We start from the raw sequence: 26,883 nt of genomic DNA on the forward strand, positions 1-26,883 counted from the left end.
TAAGAACTCAGACACTGGTCTTTAAGGAAGCCATTTGGGAATTTCTCAGGTTTTGGTTTTGGTAGAGATTTTTTTCTTTTTTCTTAATGTCCCACAAGATTCAATTCTGCATTTTAGATGTCCAGTCTTATATCTCATTTATATTTATTCTATTTTAGGGATGTTCAGGTATATGATAGAAAACATGACAAAAGGGACAGAATTTGTACTGTTAGGATTGTCTCAGGCACATAAAATGCAACTCTTCATCTTTTTTCTCTTCCTCCTTTTCTATGTCATTTTTCCTCCATCCTCCTTACAGTCCAGGGAGATTCTCAGTGGGATTCCCCAAGGTACTTTTCCTAACTCATCTGGATTTCCTGGATATCTGTTACTCTTCTATTATTCTACCTAAGATGCTGGCTGATTTCTTCTAACAACAGAAAACCATCTCTTCTAAAAGCTGCATAGCACAGCTCTTCTTCCTTCACTTTCTTGGTGGAACTGTGGTCTTCCTACCCACAGCAATGACCTTTGACAGATTTGTGGCTATCTTCATTATGCAGCCTTAATGAGGACAACACTCTGTTGGATCTTGGTGGGGATAGCACAGGCTGCTGGATTCACAAATTCATTCAGGTTGTATTTGTTGTTCATCTTCCCTTCTGTGGCCCAAATGGACTTGACAACTTCTTTGGTGATGTTACACAAGTGATTAAGTTAGAACGTACCAACACTTACATACTGGAGTTTATCGTGTTTATCAACAGTGACCTAGCCATCTTTATATGTTTCATTTTTCTGCTGATTACTATAATGTCCTACTAATCCGTCTGAAAACACTTAGTGTCCAGAGGGGAGAGCAAAGCAGCAAGTACCAGTGCTACCCACATCATTATCGTCTTTGTTATGTTTGTACTAGCTACATATATCTACTGCCGGTCTTTCTACACGTTACCTCTGGGAATGGTGTTCCACACCACGGTTTTTCCCCTCAGCAACCCCATGATCTACACGCTGAGGAAGAAGGAGATCTTCAGTGCCATGAAATGACTATTGGTGCAGTACTTTCTGGAGAGAAGGAAACAGAAAGGAAATTAATTCATAAAGCACAGAATGATAGTATTCTCCTTTTGGAAGAGTTTACAGGAGAGAGTAATAGGTCTATTTTTTTGGGTCTAAATATTCCCAACACAGTGAGTGAGAAGCATCAGATTTTTATAAATTACTGTGTTGGGAGGCGGATTTCTGAGAAAATATGTTTATAGTTTTGTGTTATGTTATTGCATTATGTATTGTATTATTTCCCTTCATTGCACCCCCTTTTGCCCTTGTTTTCCCTACACCTTCAAATCCTGTGTCTCTATTGGCCAGTGGTGCTGCATGGCAGTACCAGACTAAGATGGTAATTTCTTCCTTATATAGTTAAGTTCTACCACTTGTTCCAGAGCCTTCCCTTCCCTACCCTATAAAAGACAGGAGCGATTTTGATTGTGCAGTTTAGTTTCTCCTTCTGCTCCCCTAAGTTGGCTGATCAGCCCAAGTCTTTTCTGTTACATTCCTAAAAGTTCTTTCAGTTCATCGCCCCAGAAGTGTTGCGGCTTCATTTCTTCGAACCCGTGCGCCGCATCAATGGCTATAAAGACCTGGGGTGTAAAACAAGTTACTGCAGTAGGGGAGGGAGAGAGCCTGTTCATGCCTTTTTCCCAGTGGATGACCAAAGCAACATCGGAGCAAATAAGAACCAGGAAACCACCTTCTTCCAAGTACTGGGCCTTAGCATAAAATGGGAAATCTCCTTCTTGTCCCACGTAGTGAGAAATTTAGGTGTGATTCTTCCGTAGAAAAGACAGGCGGGAGCTTTGAAAGATCTTTGAAAATCATATCTTGACTAATACCTGAATTGCATTCTTGGGACATGAGTGGAAATAGAGACAAGGAAAGGCCAGTGGATCTGCCTGAGGCCAGACACAGTCCCATGGAGAGCTCAGCCTTGCACTTGGCCACTGGAGCTGTTGCACAGCTCATGGGCACCCCCAGGGTGGCAGCAGAGCCCCTCTGCTCTCTATAGCAGGGCCTGCCCTGGGCACAAGGATGTGAGGCCAGGGATGGGGGAGCCCAGGACAGGGGGCCATGGGCATCCTGTCGCTACGATGAAGGGGGCCTTCCAGGAGGGCAGCGAGCACCACAGTTGGTGCTTGAGCTGAGCACAGTGCTGGGCTGCATTATCTGAGAGAAATAAGGAAAACATCTAAACCATGGACTAATTAGCATGAGAAGCGAGAAATCAATAACCAAGATAGAATATTAATTAATGAAGGGAATGATGCAATTTACAGCCCATGAACATTGATTCCTTTGTTTGATAAAATGTATAAATAGTGAAAATTTGGAACACTGTGTGCGCCCTTAGAGGAGTGATCCCACGTGAAATAAAGTATTGCCTGCTTCCTAGTCCTAAAACTAGTATTTGAGGGTTTGATTTCTCCTGAGATTTTGGGCTCCAGCGGTGGGTCTGATAGTTTGTCCAAGCTGGTCTCAGCGTTCCTCAACACTAAAAACAGCAGAGCCTCCTTGCTCCCTCCTATCAGTGATCATCAGACTGTCCTGGCTCAAGCCCTCACTGACAAGTCACACCCTGAGACACAGTTGGAGCTGCTATATCCCTGCTCAGGCAGAGCATCCAGCTCCAGCTGGCACAGCTCCCCGAGCAGCACCTGATGGGCACTCTGTCACTTTAGTCTAGAAAGGCCCTGTCATCAAGGTTACTCCTCCAGCCTGAGAGAAAGCGATTTGCCCATGGCCCTTGGCAGAGGGAACATCAATCTCTGCTTAACACTTGTTCTGCTCACTTGAATAGAAGTGCTTCCATACTGTTTCCAAACACTGCACTACGTTAATAGCTATAATTATCTACACTGTGGAATAAACGATTCTGAATAAAGAATTTCCATATTTTTTCTTTTATTGTTTTTCTAATATTTATTATAATACTATCTACTGAATATATAGAATATGTCATAATGTATTCTAAACTATTCTAATATTTCTCTATCACTATCACTATTATCATTATCCCACTAATATTTCTATATTCTTATCCCTATCATCTACTTGGATAAATCATTCACTGATGTCTGAAAAGGCGTGTCGAAAACGAGGATGCCTTGGCTAAGAAACGCAGTGCTAGTCTTGCATTCTGCTTGAGCCAGGGCCATAATCCAAGGCCATCATTCCCAGAGTGCCCTGAATGGTTGTCTGACATGCATCTCTGGGTCAGGGAAAGCCTCCTCTTCTTCTCTGCAGGGCGGTAGTCTGTGCACTGCACAGACTGGCTGTGGTGATCATCGCTCCGCCACGCGGATCTTCTCTGTTCTCTCTGCCTCTGTGGGGTTCGCTCCCGAGCAGCTCTGAGCGTGACAGCCTGCTTGGAGCTGGCGTTGGAGGGCCCTGGAACTGCAGCGTCCACTGGGGCTTGGTCACAACGTGGAGGACTTGTCCTCTCCCTCTTTCTCTTCCTCAGGGAGCGGTCGTAGTCTGTGTAGTGCACAAAGCGGCGGCGAAGGTTGTAGGTGCCCCATGCAGATCTGCTCAGCTCCCTCTGCCTCAGCAGGGCTTGCTCCTGAGCAGCCCTGGGAGCAGGAGCCCACTGGTCACTCCTGTGGGAAGGCCCTGTAGCTGTGTTATCCCTCGGAGCACGGGCTCGACTTGGAGGACCAGTCCTCCCTGAAGAGTGGTCATAGTCCGTGGTGTCCACAGAGCGGCTGCAGAGATTCCTGCCCCACAGAGGGGATCTGCTGCGGGCCCTCTCCCTGCCGGTGTCCTTCAGGCCCTGCAAAGAGAGCAGTGGAGAATTTCTGCCCTTTTCTCCTGAAAGGATCAGAGCAGTGGGGAAGCCCTATAAGTTCTGGGACGGGACAGTTTGGGGCCTCCCGAAGGCTCTGTTGGAGGGCTGCTAAGACCAAAGGGCCAGAGGTGCACAAAGGAGATGCATCCAGGTGGGATGCTTTGAGAGGGAGCAGCGCTGTGGCTGTGAAGAGAGGTGCAATGTGTGAGGGACAAAGGAGAAATGCTGAGATCCCAGGAAGAAATCCCCTGTTCCTCTGATGCCCTGACCCACGTCCCCAAAGTTACCTTAGTCCTGCGAGGCTGACCCCGTGGTCCAGCAGAACCTGCCTGCTTGCTGCTGGCCTCACACTGACTGAGGGGAGAAGGGGCATGTGATGGTGCCAGTGAGGAAGAAGCCCTTTCTGTAGTTCTCAGATTAGAGCATCTGGACCAAAAAAAAGAGTGATCTCATTTTCGGGCTGTTGTTGCAACCTCCTCTGGGGTTCATTCATTTTCTCAGAGGGGCTTCTAAGACAGAAACAAGGCTTAACCAAGGCCACTAATGGGAAACTCAGCTACGGTCTTCCCACCAGGTTTACCTCTGTCCCAAAAAACTCTCCTCTCTAGACCTCCTACAGCCTCCATTTCACAAATTCACAGATTTGTTGGAGTTGCGAGGGACCTTAAACTCTGTCTTGTTCCACCCTACTCTCATGGGCAGGAAGACCCTCCACTATGCCAGGTTTCTCCAAGCCCCGTCCGATGGGGCCTTGAACACTTCCAGGGATGGGGCACCTACAGATGCTGTGGCAACCTGTGCCAGTGTCTCAGCACCCTTATGGCAAGGAATTCCTTCCTAATATAGAATCTCTGTCAGCTGAAAACTGACAGCCTTCATCCTCTCACTATACTCCCTGATAAAGGGTCCCTCCCCATCTTTCCTGGAGGCGCTTTTTAAGTGCTCTTATCTACATGAGTCCGCATCAGAGACCAGACAAGTAGCAGATTGCATCCGGGCCGCAGGCTGAAGCCCAGGAAAGGACAGACATGGAGTAGGTTGGCTTTGACAGCACTGAATGATGCACGTAGCAGTTGCATTGCATGAGAACAGCACTCAGGAAGGTGAGAAGCAAAAGTTCAAATGAGGAAAAGGAACTGTATTTGGAGCATATTTGAATCCTGGTTATTACCTAGCATAGAACAGCAGGTAGGCTTGCTGCCTGAGAGCTGTGTCAATGGAACGCAGCTCCACAGACTCATCGTCCATCCGGTACCACAGTCCATTGCTGGCCTGTACAGAAAAGGTAAGCGTCTCTGCGTGGTTTCTCTCCAAAAACACAGGCAGAAAACTGCCAAACCAAGAGCATGTCAGAACACATGCAGTCCAGCCGCTAAGGAGGCCTCCGGCCCTCAAACCTTGGCTGTCAGTAACACTGAGAGGAACGTTGATCTTCCTCAGCACCCATTTTTCCCCATGGGGAAGGAAGTTGCTCTCGTTACCTTTGTGTAGCAGAAATAGTGCCCTCCGAGACAGTTGACACCACTGTGCACCAGCACAGCATATAAGGAGTAGAGGAGTGGATCTCCATTGTCCTGAGACATGTACGGGCGAAGATCCAAGTGCTCCGGATACTCTACAATCTATGGAGAGACCGAGAGGGCTCAGAAATGATCCTGGTCTGGGACATGAAATCGCCTACCAAGTGCAGGGGCCAGGCCAGGGCTATCAGTACATCTCTGGGGCTCATAAACACTTGGTTTGCCATAAAGCAACATGTCACGGTTTGGGCAGCAGGAAACTGTTTGGGGTCAAAGCAGCTCTGTCAGAGCACAGTGCTTGCCTGTCTTCCCACAGCAACTCTGCACTCCTCAGAAGGGGAACATGACAAACCCACCACAAACAGCTTGTGACAAGCGCGATGCTTTAGGAAATCGGCTCCTTGAAGAGAAAGCTGCCCACCAAGAGAGTACAAACCTTGCTGATCTTGCTGCCAGTGAAGCAGTCAAACCTTTTCAGACACACTGTGAGAACCTTGGGTGCACAGTGGACCGTGAACCTCTTGGAGGCAGCAACCTTCTTCTCACACCTTGAAACCAAGCACAGAGCACAGTGCTGAAATGCACCCCATCTTCCCCCCAGGCAGCCAGACAACCTTTCTTGTCTCACACATCCTTATGCTATTTTAAAACAATTCAGTGCCATATTAAAAACAGGAAAAGAAAATACCAACCAAAACTGTGTCTCATTAGCGTGCAGTAAACTTCCCTGGGAAGATGACTTCTGCTCGATCACTTACAGCCCCCTCACACAGGCTCTGGTGTTCCTGTGTTGTTAGTAATTGTCTTACTTGCTACACGTAAAGCAGTTTTCACCATCCAGCTGCTCAGGTGTCACAAAGTCCTCCAGAGCTGCAGTGAGGGATGAGGCTGCCTGGAGAATTGAGAAATGAGTGCCCTGAGCTGCAGCCAATGCCCTCGCCCAAACATTTTCCAGGAGCTGACAAGAAAACCCCTGGAGCTGATGTTGAGGAGACCCACAAAGCAGTGTCCAGAAGGAGGCAGAAAGAGAGTGTGGTGCCGAACATTTCCCCTGTCCCAGAGGTTTTCAGGGGCCATCAAGAGCTCCCTCTCTGCTACTGATGTCGTGTAGGGTCATCAGGAGTGAAAACAATCCAAGCCATCAGCCTGGGAGCCAGATGGGTGTTGAAGGAGGGCAAAAGGAAGAAGGATGAGGATATGTCAAGGGTGCAGAGAGCGTAATGGGTGCTTGTCCAGCTTAAAGCCAGCACCTACAGAGAGACCAGAGCCATGGCCTCTGCAGGAGGACAACGTCCATTCCCCTTCCCACCCACCACCGAGACCTCTTGTGTACCCAGGAAACACTTTTAGGACCACTGCGTTGACTCTGACAAGCCTTGCAAAGTCTTGAAGCACAGCTGCCAAACCTCTTACTTTGATATCCAAAGGCACATCCAGGAAGGCCTCATAGGAGTCAGAAATGGCTTTGCAGCTGAAGCAGATGACTGGAAGGCAAAATCAAAATGCCAAGCAATGGTGAGTTGAGTTCTGCTCTGCGCTCGTTGTCCCTGTCCTGCCAGTCCCGGGACCAGCTGTTGGGCACAGGCAGACAGAAGGGCACGGGCAATGCCCAGGAGAGCAATAGTTGTGGAAACATACCTCTGGATCTCAGAAGGCCTCCAAATATTTGATGGACAATGGTAGTAGATTGAGAAGAGAGGTCCAAGCTGGAAAGAAGTGGTAAGACAGAGCATTATTTCCTCCAAGAGTTTTGCTTTGCCTGGCTGTAGGTTTTCCTTGATGGCACCACATCAAGGAGGTCAAAGGGCTGAGAACTTTGTAAAGGGAACGTGCTTGTGCTTACTCGTTGCTTGCACTCAGACAAGCTCTCTGCATGGCATTGACAGTACAGCATAAGAAGTCATGGGCATCTTCCTCCCTGCCAAGCTGAAAGTGTTCTCCTATGACTAAGAAACAGGATGTCAGTAGTTGTCTCGTACAGGAAGGCAAGAAAACCTGTCAAAGAACCTGACATGACATACATCTGAACCCCCTGAGAACAGCCAAGGGCAGGATGGCACTGACGGAGGAATGCAGGACCTTGTTAACGTGCACTTCCATGATGCACATCATGCAGAAGCCTCGTTGGCGACCTGAGGAGGGAGGGACAGAAGGTCCTCTGGTTAGCAAAATATGCTTAGGGGTCTCTTCTTCCACTCCCACTGCAGTGCAATACGCCACTGCTGCCAATGTGTCAACAAGCACAGGAAGGACATTTTAGTGCACTGAAGACGTTCTTCAAAGGAATGCTAAACTGACAGTTTCCTGGGCAATAAGCCAAGAGGTTTTAACTTGCAGGAATAGACACCCAGAGCTAGAAAGATGTGCCTTCGTGAATCATAAGACAGCTGGATAGGACAGGTGGCTCCTGAGTGTACAAAGAACACAAGTTGATGGGGCTGACAAAGGGCTGCTCTTGTCCAAAATCAGATTCCAGGTTCTGGGAATCCTTGGGATTTGGTGAACAGATTTGCAAGGAGATGTTCCTGAAAGGACTCACAGGTCTGGCTGTGCTCCCGGGAGAGCAGGTAGTTGGCCAGCGGCGGGGTGTATGTCAGGCACTGCAGGACAGCGTTGAGGAAGCACGTGTTGCCCACATTGCGGAGTCCTGCTCCCGCACTCTGTCTTTGCTTCCAAGCCATGCAGATCTTCTCTGGGGGAAAGAGGAGCCTTTGTGGCGGAGTCATTCCCTCCACAATGCCTGCAGGGAAATTCCATTTGAAAAGAGATTAAATGAGGCACAAAGGCATATTTAAACCCTGAGGTCTCTGTGGGAGCACTCAGGACCACCTGTTCCAACTTCCAACCCAGCAACATCAGGGGAAGCCTAAACACTGCCATTTAAATGTGCTGTTTTGGAAAAATCCGTTCCCCTGCTTACTTAACCCAGAGTCCAACAAGCCCACAGTCTGATTTCTGGGCCTCAGGCTCCCTTCCTTTCTCAGTGGAGCTGTAGACTGGATTATCAGCTCAAGCCATTGCTTTTCCTGATTGTAACTTGTTGAAAACCAGGAAGTACAGAGCACAGAAGGTAAGCCAAGGAATGTCAGACGTCTTTATGAGCAATGGCATCTTTCAAAGCCTCGCACCTAGTGGCGGAGGAGTGACAGAAGGTGTTTTCCTGGGTCTAACTGTAAACACTGAGGTCCCTTTGGCTGCTCTCTGAAAACGTCCCAGCGATCACTCCAGGTTGTGAGCACATCATTCTGGCATTTGACCAGCAGCCGTGTCAGTTGTCTGTGGCAGTTCCCAAAGTCCAAACCTGCTGGTGAAGCTATTACTCACAGGAGTCGTTCCCTGTTGTGGCCATTGCCTCTCTCAGAAGGAGAGCGCAGTGCTTTAGATGACCAAGGGTGTCAGGACTTGCTCCAGAAAGAGGACAGCACCAACCCCGTCACCTAATTGCAAAGAAATTACTGTCGCTCATGAAGGTATAAACCCTCCCAATAAACGCAGAATGGCATCCCCCACCAAGTCTTTCAGTGGTGCTTGTGCCTGCTGCTGAGCCTCAGCTCCTGCCCTTATGATCAGTCACAGGGCCCCAAGTCACAGCAGGTTCAAAGGCCCTTTTGATGTGCTCCAATGGATGTTACCTTCTCTGAAGAGGCCTTGCAACTCTCCTGTCGCTGCTTCAGCAGCAGAGCCCTCTGGCTTTCCCACCTCCTAGGAGTGACCATCCTTCACACACTCCTTTAACTGCTGCCTTTGCTGCTCTCCTTTTTCTGTCTCCCTCTCTCCCATGGCAGTCAGGATTCGTTGAGCCCATCCCCTCAGACTACCGCAGTCACCTCCCTGCTTACCTATCCCAGGCTATGGAAAAAAAACAAGAATCAGCAAACAGGAACTCTAGCCTAGGCCATACATGGCCAGCCTGTAAGAGTTGTAATGTAACAGCTCAGCCTACCTAGGAAGGTATAAATCAGCCTATACTTTTATCCCATATATCCTTCCTTATGATCTGTGCCAAAAGTGAAACCATGATTACCCTTGAAAGAGGATGAAAGTTGAGGAGAAGTGGTCAGTAAACAATAAACTATCCGAAAAAGGCAGGCACGCCTGTAGCAAAGGAAGGAGCTGAGTTATCCCGAAGACCAACTCTTTCCAACTACTTTTTGGTGGTCCACTCCTCAGGATAGCAGGTGTTGGGCAGGTGAGGTCACAATCACCGGCTGACATGGGGTCACAGAGGCCTCTCTTCCCTTGTCTACCAGTTCATTAGGATGCATGCCCGGAACAAAGACAAGTAGGACAGTCATTCAAACACTACAAAACATCTTTTATTGCAGTGAGAGCAAAAAATAAAGTATTAGCAAAGAGAATCAAAAGCTAAAAAAGCATACAAAAATACTACTTTATCTATTGGCGTTCATACTATACTCCAGACAGCCTCTATTACAGTATTAGCTAGTAGAAGAGAAGGGAATGAAAGGGATAGAAAAGGGCTATAAAATGTTTGCTTTCTCAATTGCTTCCTATCAATAAACTGTGCTTACCTGCACAGACAGGCCCGGGCTGCGAGGATCTGCAGCGACTGGTTGGTGCCCATGCTTAGTCGGTGTCCCCGCAGAGCAACACAGTGTGGATGGAAGGATGAGCATCGCTCCATCCAGCAGTGCTGACACCCCATTCCATCAGCTCTACATTACACTACGTAGGGCCAGGACGCAGCATAAGGTGATGCTTGAGTGGCAGCCAAACAGCGCCCGTTCATCACCTCATGGCAACAGTCTGTGCATGCCCCACTGCAGGGAAAGGGGGCAAACGACCCCTGCCCACATCATCTTCCTCTTCCATCACCTTCCTCATGACTATTGTCAACCTCTACCATTGTGTTTCTAAGGTATTTGTATCTATCTTGCAAGACGCAACCAAGCAAAAGAGAAACTCAGCTATGATAGTAAGGGATATCCAGTTAACTTTGCTAAAGGCACAATAGACCTTACAGTCAACTAGTGCAATAAAGTTACATTGTACAATACTCTGGCTGGTTTCACCTGCTAATACAACCACTTTCTCATCCCTCTATGCTCCATTGATCATCTAAATCAAAAGTACCAGGCCAAGGAAACCACCTGGAGCCACATGGCTCTTGGGCACAGGAACCCCCATGGCATCTCCGTCAGGTGGGAGCCACTGGACCTTCCCCTGTGCTGGTGGGAAAGGGCAATTCATCCTCTGGCAGAGCTGCCACACCTTCCCTGGGGTCCAAAGCCTGAGGAGGAAAAGCCTGCCCAGGGCTGTAAGGGAGCCAGGTCACAGCTTTTCTGGCGCACAAGGTGCTGAGGGGTTCACTCCCACTCCTGTCAGGTACAGGAATGTGCCTGTGAGGCTCATGTGGCAAAGCACCTGGGCTCTTACAGATTCATTTCCAGTTAATTTCATCTGCCCCCAAGGTACAGCCATGGGCTGACCCTGAACTGGGACTACCAAAGGAACCCTTCAGAGGCTGCGCTGGGAGGACCTTGGCTGGCTGGTGGCCCCCAGCCAGCTGCTGTCTTGTCCTCAGGCTCTGAAAGCATTCCTCAGTGGCTTTTTAGCAGCTTCACATTTACTCCTGCCTCCAGGGTTGGTTAGGCTTTGATGAGCCACAGCTTTAGCCAGATTCCCACTCTGGATGACCAGAGACAGTTTTGTTCCCACTGCACTTGGCCCATGTCGTTTTGGGCTTGTTGGAAATGATAAAACTTTTTTAATTTTTGTAATGTTCCTCATGAACTTTTTTGATTAGTTGTTTTGAGTAATCATAGGTGGTGTGTTAGGCCTTAAATCAGTTTCAGCCAACATGGAGTAAAAATTGTCATCAGCTCCTTTGTGAAAGAATAGCTTGGGAAAAGTGCTAAAAGTGTAAGTTTTGTTGAAGATAACCCTGTTATGCTTCAGTGGAGAAAGCCTGTCAGAGGAAGCTGTCTTGTTGAAGGAGGAGATCTGGAAGACGAGATCTATGGCCTACGAGGACCTTCTGCAGAAACTAGGAGATTAAGAAGACTAGCAAAGGCTCAGTATTTGTGTCAGAAATTCCGAGGGGAGGAAAAATAGGCAGAAAGGATTAAAGATTATGAAGTTGTTCTAGTAGAAAGTAGAAAGAGAAATTAATAACCACGAGCAGGTAGAATACTAATTAATGAAAGGGAGCGATGTAATTTGGAACCAAGGAACATTAATTTCTTTGTTTGCCAAAAGTGTATAAATAGGTGAAAAGCGATGTCTTGCTGTCAGTATGGAGGCAGGATTTGGTCAGCCACTGTAGGAAATATTAATATAATACACCCCAGGTCAGGGCACAGCCCCAGACAGCGGGTTAATTACTCAGTGCATCCCTCATTAACTGAGACAAGGGCTCATCTGTGAGGTTCAAACAGTGACACGTCCCACCTGTGACCTTAACAACCAATCCCGACAAGACACCTCCCTGTGCATGTGCAGCAGAGCCCTGGAGACTTCGTTTCCCAGAATGCTCTTCTGGCAATCCTCCTGAAAGGCTGCAGACCACACGCACAGCCAGTGCTGCAAAGAAAAGCAATGAGTTGTTCGCTAACACTAAAACACCAGTTAGTTAGAGGGTCCTATTTATTCCGACAATTTCACAGGTATTTGGCAGCAATGGGGTGGAGAAGACTAACACATCAAAGCTAGGGAGAGGTTAGGGAAAAACAGTGCCACGTGCCAAACGCTTGGGGAGAGGTGGTGGGGGGAAGATGCATTAGGGCCCTCAAGCTGCTGATTAGGGCCTGGGATAAACCTTAGGTCTGTGCCCCCCCGGGGAGAGAGGGAAGCTGCGTGTTGTGGGGTGGGCATGGGTGTCCCGTTGCTTTGGGATGGCAGCACGGCTGCCGCTGTCGGTGTTGGGCGTGTACCCGCAGATGAGCTGCCCCTCCGTGCCCGTTGTGTGTCTGCGGACGAGCCGCTATTCTGCGTTCGTCCCGGGACGGGAGAGGGGCCACCGTCTTTCATGGTTTTGCCCTGGCTCAATTTACTTTTACACTCCCCATACAATTACTATATGTTGAGAGAAGGTTTATGCAGACAAAAAGAGACTGAATTGAAAAAAAAGTATGAGTATTTATTATTAACAAGCTAAAATTAAAGAATTATATCTACAGCAATTCTACTTAAGTAAAAGGTGCCATGTATTTACAGAAGATATTTCTCCCCCCACCTCCTTTTATATCAGTCCAAGGAGGAGAAGCAGTCCTTTTCTATTCTCGGAATTCCATCTCTCTGTCTCTCTCTCCAGTAATTTTGCAGCACTCTCGTCGTAGCTGGAACTTTTTCTCCTTCTCTGTGTAGGCCTCCAGGGCTGGGTCTACCCCCCTCTTGGGCTAAAACCGAAGGCTGGGGTTTACTCAGGTCCTGAAGGTTTTTCTTCTATTGGCTTGCAAGGGGACACTTGCTTACTATGGATCTTCTTCCACAGGGTTACAGGGAATAATGGTTTAAGAGTTCACCCCTGTTTCCCTATGGAGGTCCCTCCCCATGGGAGAACAGTCCCTGATAGACTTCTCGGCATGGGTCTAGTCTGGATCCCTTACTCGGGTCCCAGTATCCCACCTAAGCCGTCTTCTGCTCCAGCGTAGGTCCTCATCCCCCTCAGGGTCATCAATCTTCAACATCCCTACCTGAGCCGTTTTTCTGTTCCAGCGTAGGTTCTCTCAGGGTCACAAATCTCCAGCACCAGCAGCATGGATCTCTCACTGAGATCCCAAGCTTATCCGATCCGTCTCGCTCCGGCATAAGCATCGTCCCCTTCGAGGGTCACAAAGTCTTTAACAGGACTCTGCCTCATCTGAGCCACTCCTGCTCCAGCATAAGGCTTTTTCTTTTTCTGTCAAAGTCACAAATTTCTGGTACATCTACAAGCTCCTCTGTGAGCCGCATGGGGGGTCTCTTTACCCCAACAAACTTTTACAAGTGGCAGGGTTTTATTTTTCAGTCTTTACCCTGCTGAAGGGAGGGAAAGGGAGAAAAAAGCAGCTCTCCCCCCTTCGAACTTTTCTTCTCTCTCTTACAGCTGCCAACTTTGACCTTGGAAGTCCTGTTACCTCATGGCTGGAATTCTTCTGCAGCGGTTTCTCGTCTAAGCAGTTTGTCTTTTAAACTTTTTCTTTCTTCACTCTTTTACAGAAGAGAAGGGAGGCTTCAGTGTTGCACCTGCCTCCCCCAGCCCAAGGCCTGGGGAGAAGGAGACCATGGCCCTCCTCGGGCCTGCTACTCTTCTACATGGCTGCTGCCCCTAATTTCAACTGCGCAACCAACCTTCTCTTCCATTTTCTTAAAGATGTAATTAGCAAAGGCGTCACTGAACTTTCTGATTGGTTTTTTTTGTCCGGAAATCACTTGGACAAAACCATCCTCAGCCCCAGGGATGGGCTGTTGGGCAAAACCACGACACCGTCACCTTGTGCACGCCGTCATGGGGGAGACAGGGAGGCGAGCTGACCATCTCGTCCAGCAGCGGTTGCGGAAGCTCGGCTTCTGCCACCATGCCGCTCTGTGCCCCAGTCTGAGCATTGTGGGGATTGCGAGCAGTTGATAGATGAGGATTACACCGAGAGGAATGAACAAGATTTGGATGCTTCTAGTCCCGCAGACTAGCAGTGGTCACATGGGGATATGGGGACAATAGAGTGGGTGAAATGCTGGGAGCAGGCCTTGGTGCAGGCGATGGAAGGTGATTAACGCCTGCCCAGTAATCTGTCGTCCCCAGCAGTGCCCTCAATATCAGAATTTGCCATATCAAGTAATTAAAGACATTTGGCAAATAGTTAAGGAAAGCGGAATTTCATCTCCCTGTGATCTTACGTTTGTGGAGAATCTGAACGTTTCTTGCGCTTTTACACCTTATGACTGGCGTGCAGTGTTCAGGATGGTTTTATGAAGAACTCAGATTAGGGTGCGGCCCACGGAATTTAAGGAAAACTGTAAGGCTTACGTGGTTAACAATCCACAAGGGGGAGAGACTTACGAGCGGTGAGCAGGGGAGGAAGCTTACGCAACCCCGGGGACCCAAGGAGATTACCCTTGGGAGATTGATGAGCTGATTCCAAAGCTTGTAGTGCGAGTGCTTAGAAAACTTCCTAGTGCTGAGAGGGACATGAATATGTCGTTTACTAAGGTGTTGCAGGAGCCTGATGAGACATACACACAAGTTTTACATCGATTGCAAACCCTACTCTGCCCAGGTAGGTAGAAAAGGTGCAGACGAGGGAATTGCTTCCTAAGCACCTAGCTTTTGCGAATGCAAGTGGGGATTGTAAAGGAGTGTTGCAGGCAACTCCCAAGCGGGAGAGCAGTACTATGGGTGAGAGGGTCCGAGTACGTCAAAATGTAGGTACTAACGGCCATCGTGCTGCCTCCTTGGCTACACCATTAGCAGCACAGCTACATGCACCGGCAAGAGCAGGAACTCAGGATATGGCTCTGCCTCTTGTTCCAGGATCTTCCCTTCCCTACCCTATAAAAGACAGGAGCCATGTTGATTGTGCAGTTTAGTTTCTCCTTCTGCTCCCCTAAGTTGGCTGATCAGCCCAAGTCTTTTCTGTTACATTCCTAAAAGTTCTTTCAGTTCATCGCCCCAGAAGTGTTGCGGCTTCATTTCTTCGAACCCGTGCGCCGCATCAATGGCTATAAAGACCTGGGGTGTAAAACAAGTTATTGCAGTAGGGGAGGGAGAGAGCCTGTTCATGCCTTTTTCCCAGTGGATGACCAAAGCAACATCGGAGCAAATAAGAACCAGGAAACCACCTTCTTCCAAGTACTGGGCCTTAGCATAAAATGGGAAATCTCCTTCTTGTCCCACGTAGTGAGAAAGTTAGGTGTGATTCTTCCGCAGAAATTTCCTTATAACGACCTTACTAATGACGAAGTCAGGAAAGGCAGGAGCTTTGAAAGATCTTTGAAAATCATATCTTGACTAATACCTGAATTGCATTCTTGGGACATGAGTGGAAATAGAGACAAGGAAAGGCCAGTGGATCTGCCTGAGGCCAGACACAGTCCCATGGAGAGCTCAGCCTTGCACTTGGCCACTGGAGCTGTTGCACAGCTCATGGGCACCCCCAGGGTGGCAGCAGAGCCCCTCTGCTCTCTATAGCAGGGCCTGTCCTGGGCACAAGGATGTGAGGCCAGGGATGGGGGAGCCCAGGACAGGGGGCCATGGGCATCCTGTTGCTACGATGAAGGGGGCCTTCCATGAGGGCAGCGAGCACCACAGTTGGTGCTTGAGCTGAGCACAGTGCTGGGCTGCATTATCTGGGAGAAATAAGGAAAGCACCTAAACTATGGACTAATTAGCATGAGAAGCGAGATATGAATAACCAAGATAGAATATTAATTAATGAAGTTTGAGCATGTCAAAATGTAGGTACTACTGGCTATCGTGCTACCTCCTTGGCTACAGCATTAGCAGCAAAGCTACGTGCACCGAGAAGAGCTGGAGCTTGTGATGGGTTGTTACAGATGTCAAGAGTCTGATGATTTTAAGAAAAACTGTCCAAAGAACCCCATTCCAGGGAATTGCCCTATATGTGAGCGGGGCCAGCATTGGGCGAGTGATTGTGGATTTTGAGCTACCAGCAGAGGGAAACTCCTGAGGGCGGGCGATACACAGTGTTAGAAGACCCACCATCTGAATACTTTCATCTGAATGAGTGGAAAGTTGAGAATAAACAACACAACACAAAGATAAACCATTTAACATCTCTCAATTTAGAGTCTCTGGTTCCATTGCAACTTCATCTGCAGCGGATTTGCTGTTTGCTGCACTTTTCAGTGTGGTCCTTCTGGGTCCAGAGTTGGCGTGATTCACGTGTAGTGAATCCAGAAGTCTTCACCCATCATTTTCACGGCTGTATGAGTAGTCAGGAGAACTTGAAGTGGTGCTTTCCACTTCTGATTGAGTGGTTCCTTACTTCATGTCCAGTCTCCTGGCTGGTGAGGTTGTGCATGAATATCCAAGGTTTCCAGTGAGGCTAAAACAACAAATTTATGCAGTGATAAAAGTATTTTTCCCAAAGAGATTACATATTCTCTTAAACTGTGACTACCTATCACATGCCTCTCTCCAGGAACAGTTACAGTTTGATATGGCCTCCCATAAAAGATTTCCCATGGGCTTACCTTTTCCTTGGAGCTTGGCTGGATTCTAGTTTTTAACAATGCCAGAGGAAGAGCATGTGCCATTTAAGTGAGGTTTCTTGACAGATTTTGTTTATTTGCCTTTTTAGGCTTTGGTTCATTCTCTTAACCTCCCAACTAAATTGTAGTCTCCTAAGAGTATGTAAATCCCATTTGATTCCTAATATTTTAGACAATTTTTGCACAAATTCTGCTATAAACTGAGGTCCTTTTCCTGAGGAAATTCACAGTGGAATTCCAAGTCAAGGCATTATTTCTTCTAACAATACCTTTGTAATTTCCCTTGCTTTGTTGCTGTGACAAGGAAAAGCTTCAGTTTGGCACTTTTCCATTCTTTAAAATTCAACATAGGTAAATAGTGGTTAACACATCAATTCCTATATATGCCTGCATGGTCAATGCCTTTGTTAGGAAAGAAATAATATTTGAAAATAAACAAATTCAACTATGTAATTTTTGACAGTGAGATCTTGGAGGCCCAGGATTTTATGTTGTTACAGCAACCCAGTATTACAGAGGAAATCCCAGAGGAGGTGGAAAAAGCTGTTACTCTGTTGGTGGAATTCCTGGGGAATCAAGGGCAGCAAAAGCAGTAAGAATACAGTTGAAACCAGACTCCAAACTGGTAAGGCAAAATCAATATCCTTTGGAATTAATAATAATAATAACGGCCACTCTTCGCGAGCGAAGATCCAGGGAAGGTCTTTACACCTTCCAGCCTGCACATTGGATTTTTTTTTTTTTTTTTTTTTTTTTAGGTGAGACAGAGTGTGCGCGGAACTGAGCCCACCCTTTAATCCTAAGGTTCATCTGCCGGGGCCAAGCGAGCTTGGACGGTGGCAGCGAGGTCCTTAGGACGTAGATGGATTGCCTATTAAGGGTTAACGAGCTCCACCAGCCCGGGAGTGGCCCTGACCGGGAATCGAACCTGGGTCTCGGCGGTGACAGCGCCGCGCCTTTACCACTAGACCACCAGGGGCTCCCCTTTGGAATTAAAAGCTAAGCAATGGTTAGAGGAATTAATTACTAAACTTGTGCAACATGGATTACTAAATGAATGTGAATCAGAATATAATACTCCTATTCTACTGATAAAGAACACACCCAGTGGTAGAAAATAATTATACACTTTTAACTACAATTAAGGAATCTGATTAGTGGTTTACTGTTTTGGACCTTAAGGATGCTTTCTTCTGCATATTCCTTGAAACTGAAAGTCAACCCTTGTTTGCTTCTGAATGGGAAGGTCCCCCAACAGGCTGTAAAAACCAATTAACATGAACTATTCTTCCACAAGGCTTCAAAAATAGCCCCACTTTGGGAACCAACAGCCAAAAGAATTGGAAATATGGAAAAAGGAAAATGAAGAAATCACATTGCTGCAATATGTAGACGATATACTGATAGCTACAGAAACTCAAACTGGATGCATCGAAATGACTATTAGTTTACTAAATTTTTTGGGACAAACGGGTTACAGGGTGTCCAGTAAAAAGGCCCATATTGACAGAAAGGAGGTTACATATCTGAGATTCACCATTTTTAAGGGACTTCAAAGCCTCGGAATCGAAACAGAGGAGGCAATTTGTGAAACTCCAGAGCCAAGGTTTGTATGTGAATTAGGGACATTTTTAGGAATAGCTGATTGATATCAGCTATGGATTCCTAATTATGGACTGTTGGTAAGACCTTTATATGAGGCCCTGAGAAACCCTGAAATACTACAGTGGACTCCAGAATACCAGACAGCTTTAAGAGACTTAGAGCTCTAATGCCAGCCCTGCTTTGGGATTACCTGACCTGACAAAACCTTACATACTGTTTGTGCATCAATGCTCACACCTTGCATTAGGTGTACTTGCTCAGAGGTTGGGAGCATGGAGAAGGGCTGTGGGGTATTTTTCCAAACAACTGGTCATTGGTTATTCACAAATCAAATTCATAAATATCAAGTTGTACTGTTGGAACAGGATGATGCAAAACTGAAAACAACTACCACCTAGAACTCAGATATGTTCCTTGAATCTGTGCTAGAATGCCAAGAGGCTCACAACATGACTGTCTTATAACTGTTGAGCAGGTTTACTCCTACAAGGAAGATTTAAGAGGCACTCCAGTAGAAGATCCAGGCTGGGAACTGTTCACAGATGGGAGCAGTTTTGTGTGCAGAGCAGAGCGGAAATCTGGGTGTGCAGTAGTGACCCAAATCAAGGCAATGAAAGTTGACCCATTAGCTGTTCACACCTCTGCACAAAAGGCTGAATTCATCGTTCTGCAGCAAGCCCTAGAATTGTCTGCAGGTAAGAAGGTCAACATATGGACTGATTCCAACTATGTTTTTGGACTAGTACATGTCCATGGAGCTATCTTTAAAGAAAGAGGGCTCCTTTCAGCACAAGGATCTCCTGTCAAGTGTGAAGATGTCATTAAACTATTACTGGAAAGTGTTCAGAAGTTACCAACCGGAGTGGCTCTCATGCATTGTAAAGCTCATCAATTTGGAAACACACCAACTAATGTTGGAAATCAATTAGCAGATATGACTGCTAGAGAGGTGGCAGAGGAAAGCATTCTGGTAGTCACTCTGTCACTATGAGTATCCTACTCTCTGACTAAGCACTCTCTTTGGAGTGACTCTTTCCCATTGTGCCCAAATTGATGGCCCACAGTAGACCCGTTTTGCAGGTGCTGGGTATGGGACCACTTTTTCCTTACGGGATCTTTAAGGTCCCTTCCAACCCAAACCATTCTATGGTTCTATGAGGTTGTGTTGCCCCTCCCCCATCCCCTGAGGGCTCCATTCCCGGAACCTGGAACAACACTTTGTGACATCAGCCCTAGGGCTGACGGTGCCATGGGCAGCATGAGTGCTGTGGGCACTTGGGTCAGCAGTGGCACTGGAAGAGACAACCTTTTGTTTCTTTCGGTTGACATATGCTGCTGGCAGTGATGAATTTGCTGTACTTCCTCATCCTGTTGACCATATTCAGGCCTGCACATGGCACCTGGGACACCTGCGGGTAAGTGGTCCCAGACTCCGGGAGGGAGCTTGGGCAACACTTAGGTGGTTCCCTGGAGGGGGCCCACTTTTCCCACTTCACCACACCACAGCTTCCCAAACCCCATGTGGGAGCCTCAGTTTTTTGCCAGCACCCAGGTCCTAGGGCAGAAAGACATAGCCTGAGCAGTAGCAGCAGTCAGGCAGGGCAGTAATGACTTTCTGCTTACAGAGACACGTGCGGGCTCCGGCCCATGGCTTCTGACTACGGCATGCAACATACTGTGGGTGGCACAGGTGCCCAGCCAGGGGCCTGGCCCTGGATTGTCAGCATCCAGGATCCCAGGAAAATAGGCACTGGTCATACATGCGGAGGGTCCCTCATCAGCCCACAGTGGGTCCTCACAGCAGCCCACTGCTTCAACAAGGCCAGGTAAGGAGGAGCAGAGAATATGGATATCCCTACAATACAGGCAGGTGCTTAGTCCACAGCTCCACGTACTACTCCCATCCTTTTTCCTTGCAATGAACCCAGTGCCTGGGCAGTAGAAAGCCCAGCTGAGAGACTGCTCAGGAGAGGGCTGGGCTCCTGCCACTGCTGCCTAGCAGCCTCCAGCTTGACATTCCTGGAGGCTAAGGCATGCTAAGGCAGTTGCACCCGCAGTTGCACTGCTTTCCTCTCTGTGTTGAGAAGCAGAAGGCAGGCAAGTGCTGAGTTGATGCAGCACATGGCTCTGCTTCGTCTCACCCCTCTCTCTCTGCCTTCCAGGAACATCACCATGTGGCGCGTGCTGATCGGGGCCACCCAGTTGACTCAGCTGGGCCCTGAGGCCCAGCTGCGCCATATCAAGCGGCTCCTGGTTCACCAACACTACGCTGCTTCTTCGCAGCAGAATGATATTGCCTTGGTGGAATTGGACCAACCCGTGGAGTGCAGTGACTACATCCAGCTTGCCTGTGTTCCCAACACCTCTCTTACAGTGTCAGAGCTGAAAACCTGCTACATTGCTGGTTGGGGTTCCACTAGTACAAAAGGTGAGTTCCCAAAAAGAACTCATGCCCTGAAGGCAAGCTGGGGACGCTGGGGACACAAGTTGTGGTTCAACAACAGAGGCCAAAGCCAGAGTCAGGCTGCAGGACGTATGCCTTTGGAGAGATGGGCCTGGCCTGCCACCCAAAGCCAGGCAGAAGGACCACAGCACTTTGATGGCTGCTCCAGAGGCAAAGAAAAGCCCTAGGGAAGGGCTCCACACCCAGACAGAGCAGAAGAACTGAAAGTGAACTGCTGAGTGCTCATTCCTTTCTGTGCTCACAGCTCAGGGACCAGGTGATGTCCTGCAGGAGGCCAAGGTCCGTCTCCTTGATATCCAACTCGTTAACAGCAGCCGATGGTATGCTGGGACCATCCACGCCCACAACCTATGTGCTGGCTACCCACAGGGCAGCATCGACACCTGTCAGGTAGGACTGTACTATGAGTCATCCAGCCCCCCAGCAGCAGGAGTTGGATTCAATAATCCTTGTGGGTCCCTTCCAACTCGGCATATTCTGTGATTCTGTGATAAGATCTCCATTACCTTTTCCTTTCAAACCTGCAAAACACACCTTTCTCAGTCTTCCCTTGTGCATTTTGTGTACCAGCTCCCTCACCATCTTTATGGCCTTCCTCTGGACTCACTCAAGTATGGGAGTATCTTCCTTGCTCTAGGGAGCAGAAAAATGGGACACCATGCTCTAGATGGGATCTCAGAAGTGTTGAATAAAAGGGAAGAATCCCTTCACTTGTCATGGTGGCATCACTGCTGCTAGCACAGCCCAGGTTATAGCTACCCTTTTCTGCAAAGGCATTTTGCTCATTCCTATTCACTTTGTCCACTTGGATGCCCCAAGAAAGCTCCAAAACCACTGCCCAAACACAGCCCAGCGTGTGCTCTGCCTAGCAAGTCACTTTTCCAACCCTGGCTCCCCACCACTGTGGGGCTTCTCTCCCCTTCTCCGTATCTACAGGTTCTTGCCCAGTGCCCGTGTTCCTTAGGCCTGGCACTCTGCCGTGAAAGCCCATTCAGTGCTCTTGGCAGCCCAGATATCCATATGCTGGGTCATTCATCCTCCCACACATCCAGGATCACTTTTCAGATATGATAGAGGGCCTTATCTTACAGAACCCCAACCTGTTCCCAGCTAAGTTTCTGAAGAATCCAGCACCTGAGCAGAGCCCTTCTATGCCAGGAATACAGCTGTGGCAGGGGCTGCAAGAGAGAAGCAAGCCCCTAGTACTGACAGCAGCCACCCAACAGCACCTTAATCCTCTCTCGTCTGCTGCAGGGTGACAGCGGAGGTCCTCTGGTGTGCAAAGATAACAGTGCCAACTACTTCTGGCTTGTTGGAGTGACCAGCTGGGGAAAAGGCTGTGCCAGAGCAAAACGGCCTGGAGTTTACACATCCACTCAGCACTTCTACGACTGGATCCTGGTCCAGATGGGCCTGTGCTCAGCTGTAACAGCCACTCCAACACCAGAGGCAGCCTTCAGCACAACCCCTTTTCAGCGGCCAAGGCCAATACCAACACAATCAGGCTGCTTTACACCCACTCCACATCCACAAACACCTGTAAAAACCACTCCAAAGCCAGAGCCAGCCTTCACTTCTACTCCTTTTCAGCAGCCAAGGCCAATACCAACACAATCAGACTGGTTTACACCCACTCCACATCCATGCCCAGCTGTAACAGCTACGCCAGTGCCAGAGCCAGTCTTCAGCTCAACCCCCTTTCAGGGGCCAAGGCCAACAGCAACGCAATCAGGCTGGTCTACACCTGCTCCACATCCATACCAGATACTGGTACAATTCCTAACTCGGGTGCAAGAGATTCTACACGACCTAATGGGAAAAAAGACTTGAGCAGCAGGATGAAGAGGATCCAGTGCAGGCTGCAGTGAACCACAACCATTTCCTTCTAGGGCAGTGCCTGCTGACCCAAAGGCAGCCTCAGGGTCAAAGACCTACTCTGTCCTGCCTGTGTTCCTCCTCTGCATGCACGCAAATGCTGAAGTTGATTTAGCTGTGGAAATAAAGTTTCCTATTGTCACCATTAGCCATGTTTTCAATCGAATTCAGTCTCCTATGAAAGGCTAGGAGTCCCATGCCTGGCACCTGCAAAATGAGGCAGTGGCAGAAGGGTACACAAGTCATAGGGGGCTACAATTCTTGAAGGCAGAAGTTTAGAATGCTGTTTTAGGCTGCTTATCAGTGGGATCCCTGTGTGTGTGACAAAACTGGACTCTCTCATGACTCAGTTCTAGAAGGACCTAAGGTTAGCCCCAAGGACTGGGTAAGAAGCTTGACATCCAGCAGGGAGATGACTTGGCGTCGAAGAGAGAATCAGCCTGTGGGAAAAATGGGAAAGCAACAGTACTTTCCCTTCCCATAGCTCCCCGTGCTCACTGCCCCCGCCTTGGCTCCCACGTGCCTGCCTCCCTGTGGCACAGTCCCATACCCAGAGCAGCTGGCCCAGTGGTTCCCTGAGGCTGCCCCTACCCTCAGATACCATGCATGCCTCCCTCATGAAGGGCAGGGGATAGTTCAGAGGGCAGGAGGGGATGTGGCAGTGGGTAGGGGCTGTCAGCAGGCAGAAACAGCAGCAGTGCAGTGATGCCTGCCCTGCCTGTGCTCCTGCTGACCTGCAGAGGCTCAGGGCTGGGCACTCCCTGAACTGTGTATGGGACCCTAGGGTGCAGCACTGTGGTCTGGCTGCACTACCTGCACCCTTTGGCATTGCACACAGGGAACGGTAATGGGACCAGAAAGGTGGTTTGGCGCCAGAAAATGGAGACCAGATCTTCTGTTGAAAGCAGGCTCATGTGGCTGATTTTGGGGCTCAGAAACAGCTCGAGTCATGCATTTTCTGAACCTGGCACAGGAGACTGAGTTGTGTGCCTTTGTGCTTAGGAACAGGCGAAGTGCTTCACTTTCGGGCACGCAGGCTCAGCAGCTGGGTTTTTGGGCTCAGAAATGTGCTCTAAGTGAGCTGGTTTGGGGGCCAATTGCAGAAACCAGTTTTGCTGTTTGTGCAGCATGGTGGGAAGCTCTTGAGGGTTGTGGCAGAAAGCAGGTGATGGGCACAGTCAGGGACCCTCCCAGGAGGTAGGCGTCTGATCATGTTGTACCCCAAAGTTTGTGTGCCTGGTACCCACCAGGCTGAACTCAGCATCTCAGGTGGTCTCTGCAGGGAAAGGTGATTCTCAGACCCCACACATCCCCTTCAAGTCCAGTTCTTCTTTGTACACTGCTTAAAATAGTTAAGGAATTAATCATGCAAACTAATTAATATTTATACAGAGTTCAGTGTCATTTAATAGTACTACTCAGGTTATGACGGTGATTGATTTGCAGCCTTTGTCAAAAGCCCAGATTGTTGCAAATAGCTGGTATTCAAGGCATGGGAATAAAGGACTGACCACCACCCCTGGAGCTTGTGCAAGGCAGGCTGCTGCCCATGGGCCCCGGATCCCAGGTGGGTGTGGAGGCGCTGGAGGTGTGAGGGAATGCTGATTGTATTTCCTGAACTTTGGCAATCTGGTCACTAAAAAAACTAATTGACCTCTTTCAACAGGGAAACATTTAAGCAGAAGGTGCCAAAAAGAACTGGAGTTTCTGGACAGTAAAACCTACAAGTATCCCACTGAAAACCCCCCCTTGATTGTCACTGGTCAGACTTCCATGGACTGGTCACCTTGGCCAGGACTTTCTAATCCTGCTGGGAATATATTTGACCACAGTGTAATTTTCATTTTATGCTGGCAAAGTTGCTCTGGGTGGCCCCCATTCACTGGAATGACTGGACTGGGCTCCCAGGGCACTAATTCCAGGCATTGTGTTTAAGGGAAGAGCAGAGGAGCCTTTTCCTTGCCCAGAGGAGTTGCAGTGTTTCCCTCTCTGGAATAATAAGAAATAAAAATAAAAACAAAATAAGAAATAAAATAAATTAAAATTAAAAATAAACTAAATAAAAATAAAATTAAAATAAAGTTAAAAATAAAAAAAGAAAATAAAAACCAGAAATATAAAGGAAACTAAAAAGAAAATTAAAAGGAAAATAAAAATTAAAAATTAAACCCAAGAAAGCTAAAAATGAAACAAAATTGAAATAGAAGAGAAAAAAACCTTTTTGGAGATGTCCTTTAATCCCTTCTTCCCACAAGCCCTAAATTGGGGGTCACCCCTAAAATGGAGGGATGACCCCAAAAATTGGACAGGCAACCCAGAAATGGGTGGGAGACCTCCAAGGACAAGAAAAATTGGAGGAAGAGCACCAAAATGTGAAGGAGGGGCCCCAAAAATAGGTGGGGAACCACAAAAGTGGATGAGGACCCCCAGAAGTAGGAGGGTGGACCCCCAAAAGTGGGAGAGAGAACCCCAAAACATGGGTGAGGACCTCCAAAAATGTCAGGGAGGGAAACTAAAATGTCAGGGAAACTCCTCCAAAAATGGGGAGGGACCCTCAAAATAGGGAGGGAGGGGGAGGTGGCGGGCCCTGGGGAAAACCCAATAAGGCCCCCCACCCTAATTTTGTGGAGTCTAGCAGGTCTCACCCTTTCCTTTTTGCCCCTCTCCCACTGGGGATGGGGGACATATCACAGATCAGTATCCAAAATGCAATAATAATTTAGGAAATTTCACTAGATAAGTATCCGCATAAGTTAGGGATCTGAACAACTTGCTTAATGATAGATGTTTCAGAATGATATTGTCTTACAAAAACCATACATTCTTTTACTGTATAGAGGCAAATCTGTTTTCTAATTTATAGAGCTATTTCAAACACAATGTCTCTATTTTCACAGTTCAGATTATTCTGCAATATTAAAAAATATTTCATCATATTAAACTAGAGTTTGTTGTCCAAAACAAATGAGAAATTATTATAATTAATCAAGCTTTTGCAACTGCCATTACTTAAAAATTACTTGGAAGCCTCTTATCAGGCATTATCAGAGAACTTGTGGTCAGCGTTTCCACACAGTGGTGACAGCCCAGGAGGGACACACTGAGCAACACAACCACTGTGCTTGTGACACTGAGGAGCTGAAGTACAGTGTCAGTGCATATCAAACTATGACTAATGACACAAACCAGTATCACAAGGAGTTCTGAAGTCACGAGGTGGAAAATGGGGAAATGTCAGAGCAATTTCATAACTTCTGTGCTGAGCAACACAATTACGCACATATTCCCACTGCTTTTTGTTGGAGTAGTTACCAAAATGATACAAGTAGCAGGTCAAGGAACCTGTATTGAGCTCTGTGAACACTAATGCAAAATACAGAGAATTTCTTTGTTAGAGAGAAGAATTTTCTTATTTACTGTAGAGAAAGTAGGATAATAATAAGGTATAGAATGTCATGGCAATGTTAATTTGGGTGATTTCCACCTTCTCTTGTCATTAATAGTGGTAATCCCTGATGTCAAATGATTTTATGATGCTATCATGTTTGAAAGACCAAACGGTTGCTCTTAATGTGCTTTCCATTTTCTCCTCTTATTCTTTGGCAGCAAAGAAAATCAGAATGAGGAAATGTACATCTATCTGAACGTCATTTATTTTCAGAGACTGATACTATATTCTTCACAGTATTGTGACTAAAAATCCAGACCAGTTTCAAACTTCATAACAGCACTTTATTTCATATTAGTTAAGTATACACATCATAGACTGTTAGTTCCTACTCTTTATTAATCATATCACATCAAGCAATTATTAAGCTTATCCAAAGTTACGTGTACAATCCCAGGGAGCTGATGCTGTTATCCCTCACTGCTGCGGTCCTCAGTGATCTTACCACCAAGGTCAAAGGGATGAGGCTGGACATCTCTTAGTCAAGGGGAGCTGGAATCCAAGCAGGCATTTTCTTTCTCTCCCATCTTTCCTTCTCATCACAGGTATTCTATGCTGCTTATACACCTTCTAAAAAAGAAAATACATGATTTCATCTGGTCCCAGCATTGTTTCTAGTACCTTGAAGTCAGAAACAGTTCTGATCTGGTTTTGCTAGGCCTCTTTCTTGCTTATTCTGGGCCCATCACCTGCCTTTCCTGCCACCCCCTATTCTCATCTTGAAGATTTTCTCACGTGCACATTTTTTCCATACTTCATTTGCCTGACTCTAACATTAGGATGTTTTCTCCTTAGATATTGTATGTTCTCCCCATAATTATGCTTATCTGTGTCATAAAATTATTACAAAGGAATTTCAATTACTAGTTACAAGGTGATAAAATATAGACTGTCACTATTTATGCTATTTTTGTGTGTTTATATCTGTTTTCAAGTTTACTTGCTTGGCGTGCTACTTTATTGGTCCAAGAGG

At 47.5% G+C, this 26,883-nt stretch overlaps 3 protein-coding genes across 3 annotated transcripts; 2 read left to right on the top strand and 1 right to left on the bottom strand.

Moving 5' to 3' along the window:
- The first annotated feature begins 184 nt into the window (after positions 1–184).
- LOC126646232 (olfactory receptor 4N5-like) lies at positions 185–1,032 on the top strand. The gene is given in 5 exon segments (XM_050327433.1): positions 185–324; positions 326–528; positions 531–587; positions 590–706; positions 827–1,032. Coding segments are annotated over 5 exon segments (723 nt in total).
- Positions 1,033–3,106: 2,074 nt separating this feature from the next.
- LOC126646233 (ubiquitin carboxyl-terminal hydrolase 42-like) lies at positions 3,107–13,867 on the bottom strand. Its single transcript, XM_050327434.1, has 13 exons — positions 13,781–13,867; positions 9,186–9,195; positions 7,886–8,086; positions 7,368–7,478; positions 7,190–7,292; positions 6,985–7,052; positions 6,760–6,830; positions 6,156–6,238; positions 5,783–5,894; positions 5,308–5,448; positions 4,998–5,098; positions 4,114–4,180; positions 3,107–3,811 (listed from the first exon to the last, which is right to left on the bottom strand). The coding sequence occupies exons 1-13, from the start codon at positions 13,865–13,867 to the stop codon at positions 3,107–3,109; spliced, it is 1,860 nt and encodes a 619-aa protein (XP_050183391.1).
- A 5,585-nt stretch (positions 13,868–19,452) lies between these two features.
- On the top strand, positions 19,453–22,417 carry LOC126646263 (acrosin-like). Its single transcript, XM_050327470.1, has 5 exons — positions 19,453–19,538; positions 19,749–19,949; positions 20,286–20,551; positions 20,832–20,977; positions 21,842–22,417. Exons 1-5 carry the CDS (start codon positions 19,453–19,455, stop codon positions 22,415–22,417), a joined length of 1,275 nt encoding a protein of 424 aa, XP_050183427.1.
- Positions 22,418–26,883: the final 4,466 nt, after the last annotated feature.

This window comes from Myiozetetes cayanensis, unplaced genomic scaffold (genome assembly GCF_022539395.1).
Source record: "Myiozetetes cayanensis isolate MyiCay16 unplaced genomic scaffold, myiCay2020 scf34, whole genome shotgun sequence".
Taxonomy (NCBI): Eukaryota; Metazoa; Chordata; class Aves; order Passeriformes; family Tyrannidae; genus Myiozetetes; species Myiozetetes cayanensis.

What these genes read in the sequence shown, in the direction of transcription:
- LOC126646233 (XM_050327434.1), bottom strand. Translation starts at nt 13,867, where the DNA reads ATGGTGGCAGAAGCCGAGCTTCCGCAACCGCTGCTGGACGAGATGGTC. An exon ending in AGGCCTTCTGAGATCCAGAG is followed by an intron (nt 6,831 to 6,984) that starts GTATGTTTCCAC and finishes TTTGCCTTCCAG; the next exon opens with TCATCTGCTTCAGCTGCAAA. An exon ending in ACTATTTCTGCTACACAAAG is followed by an intron (nt 5,099 to 5,307) that starts GTAACGAGAGCA and finishes TTTTCTGTACAG; the next exon opens with GCCAGCAATGGACTGTGGTA.
- LOC126646263 (XM_050327470.1), top strand. Translation starts at nt 19,453, where the DNA reads ATGCTGCTGGCAGTGATGAATTTGCTGTACTTCCTCATCCTGTTGACC. An exon ending in GGCACCTGGGACACCTGCGG is followed by an intron (nt 19,539 to 19,748) that starts GTAAGTGGTCCC and finishes TTCTGCTTACAG; the next exon opens with AGACACGTGCGGGCTCCGGC. An exon ending in GGGTTCCACTAGTACAAAAG is followed by an intron (nt 20,552 to 20,831) that starts GTGAGTTCCCAA and finishes CTGTGCTCACAG; the next exon opens with CTCAGGGACCAGGTGATGTC.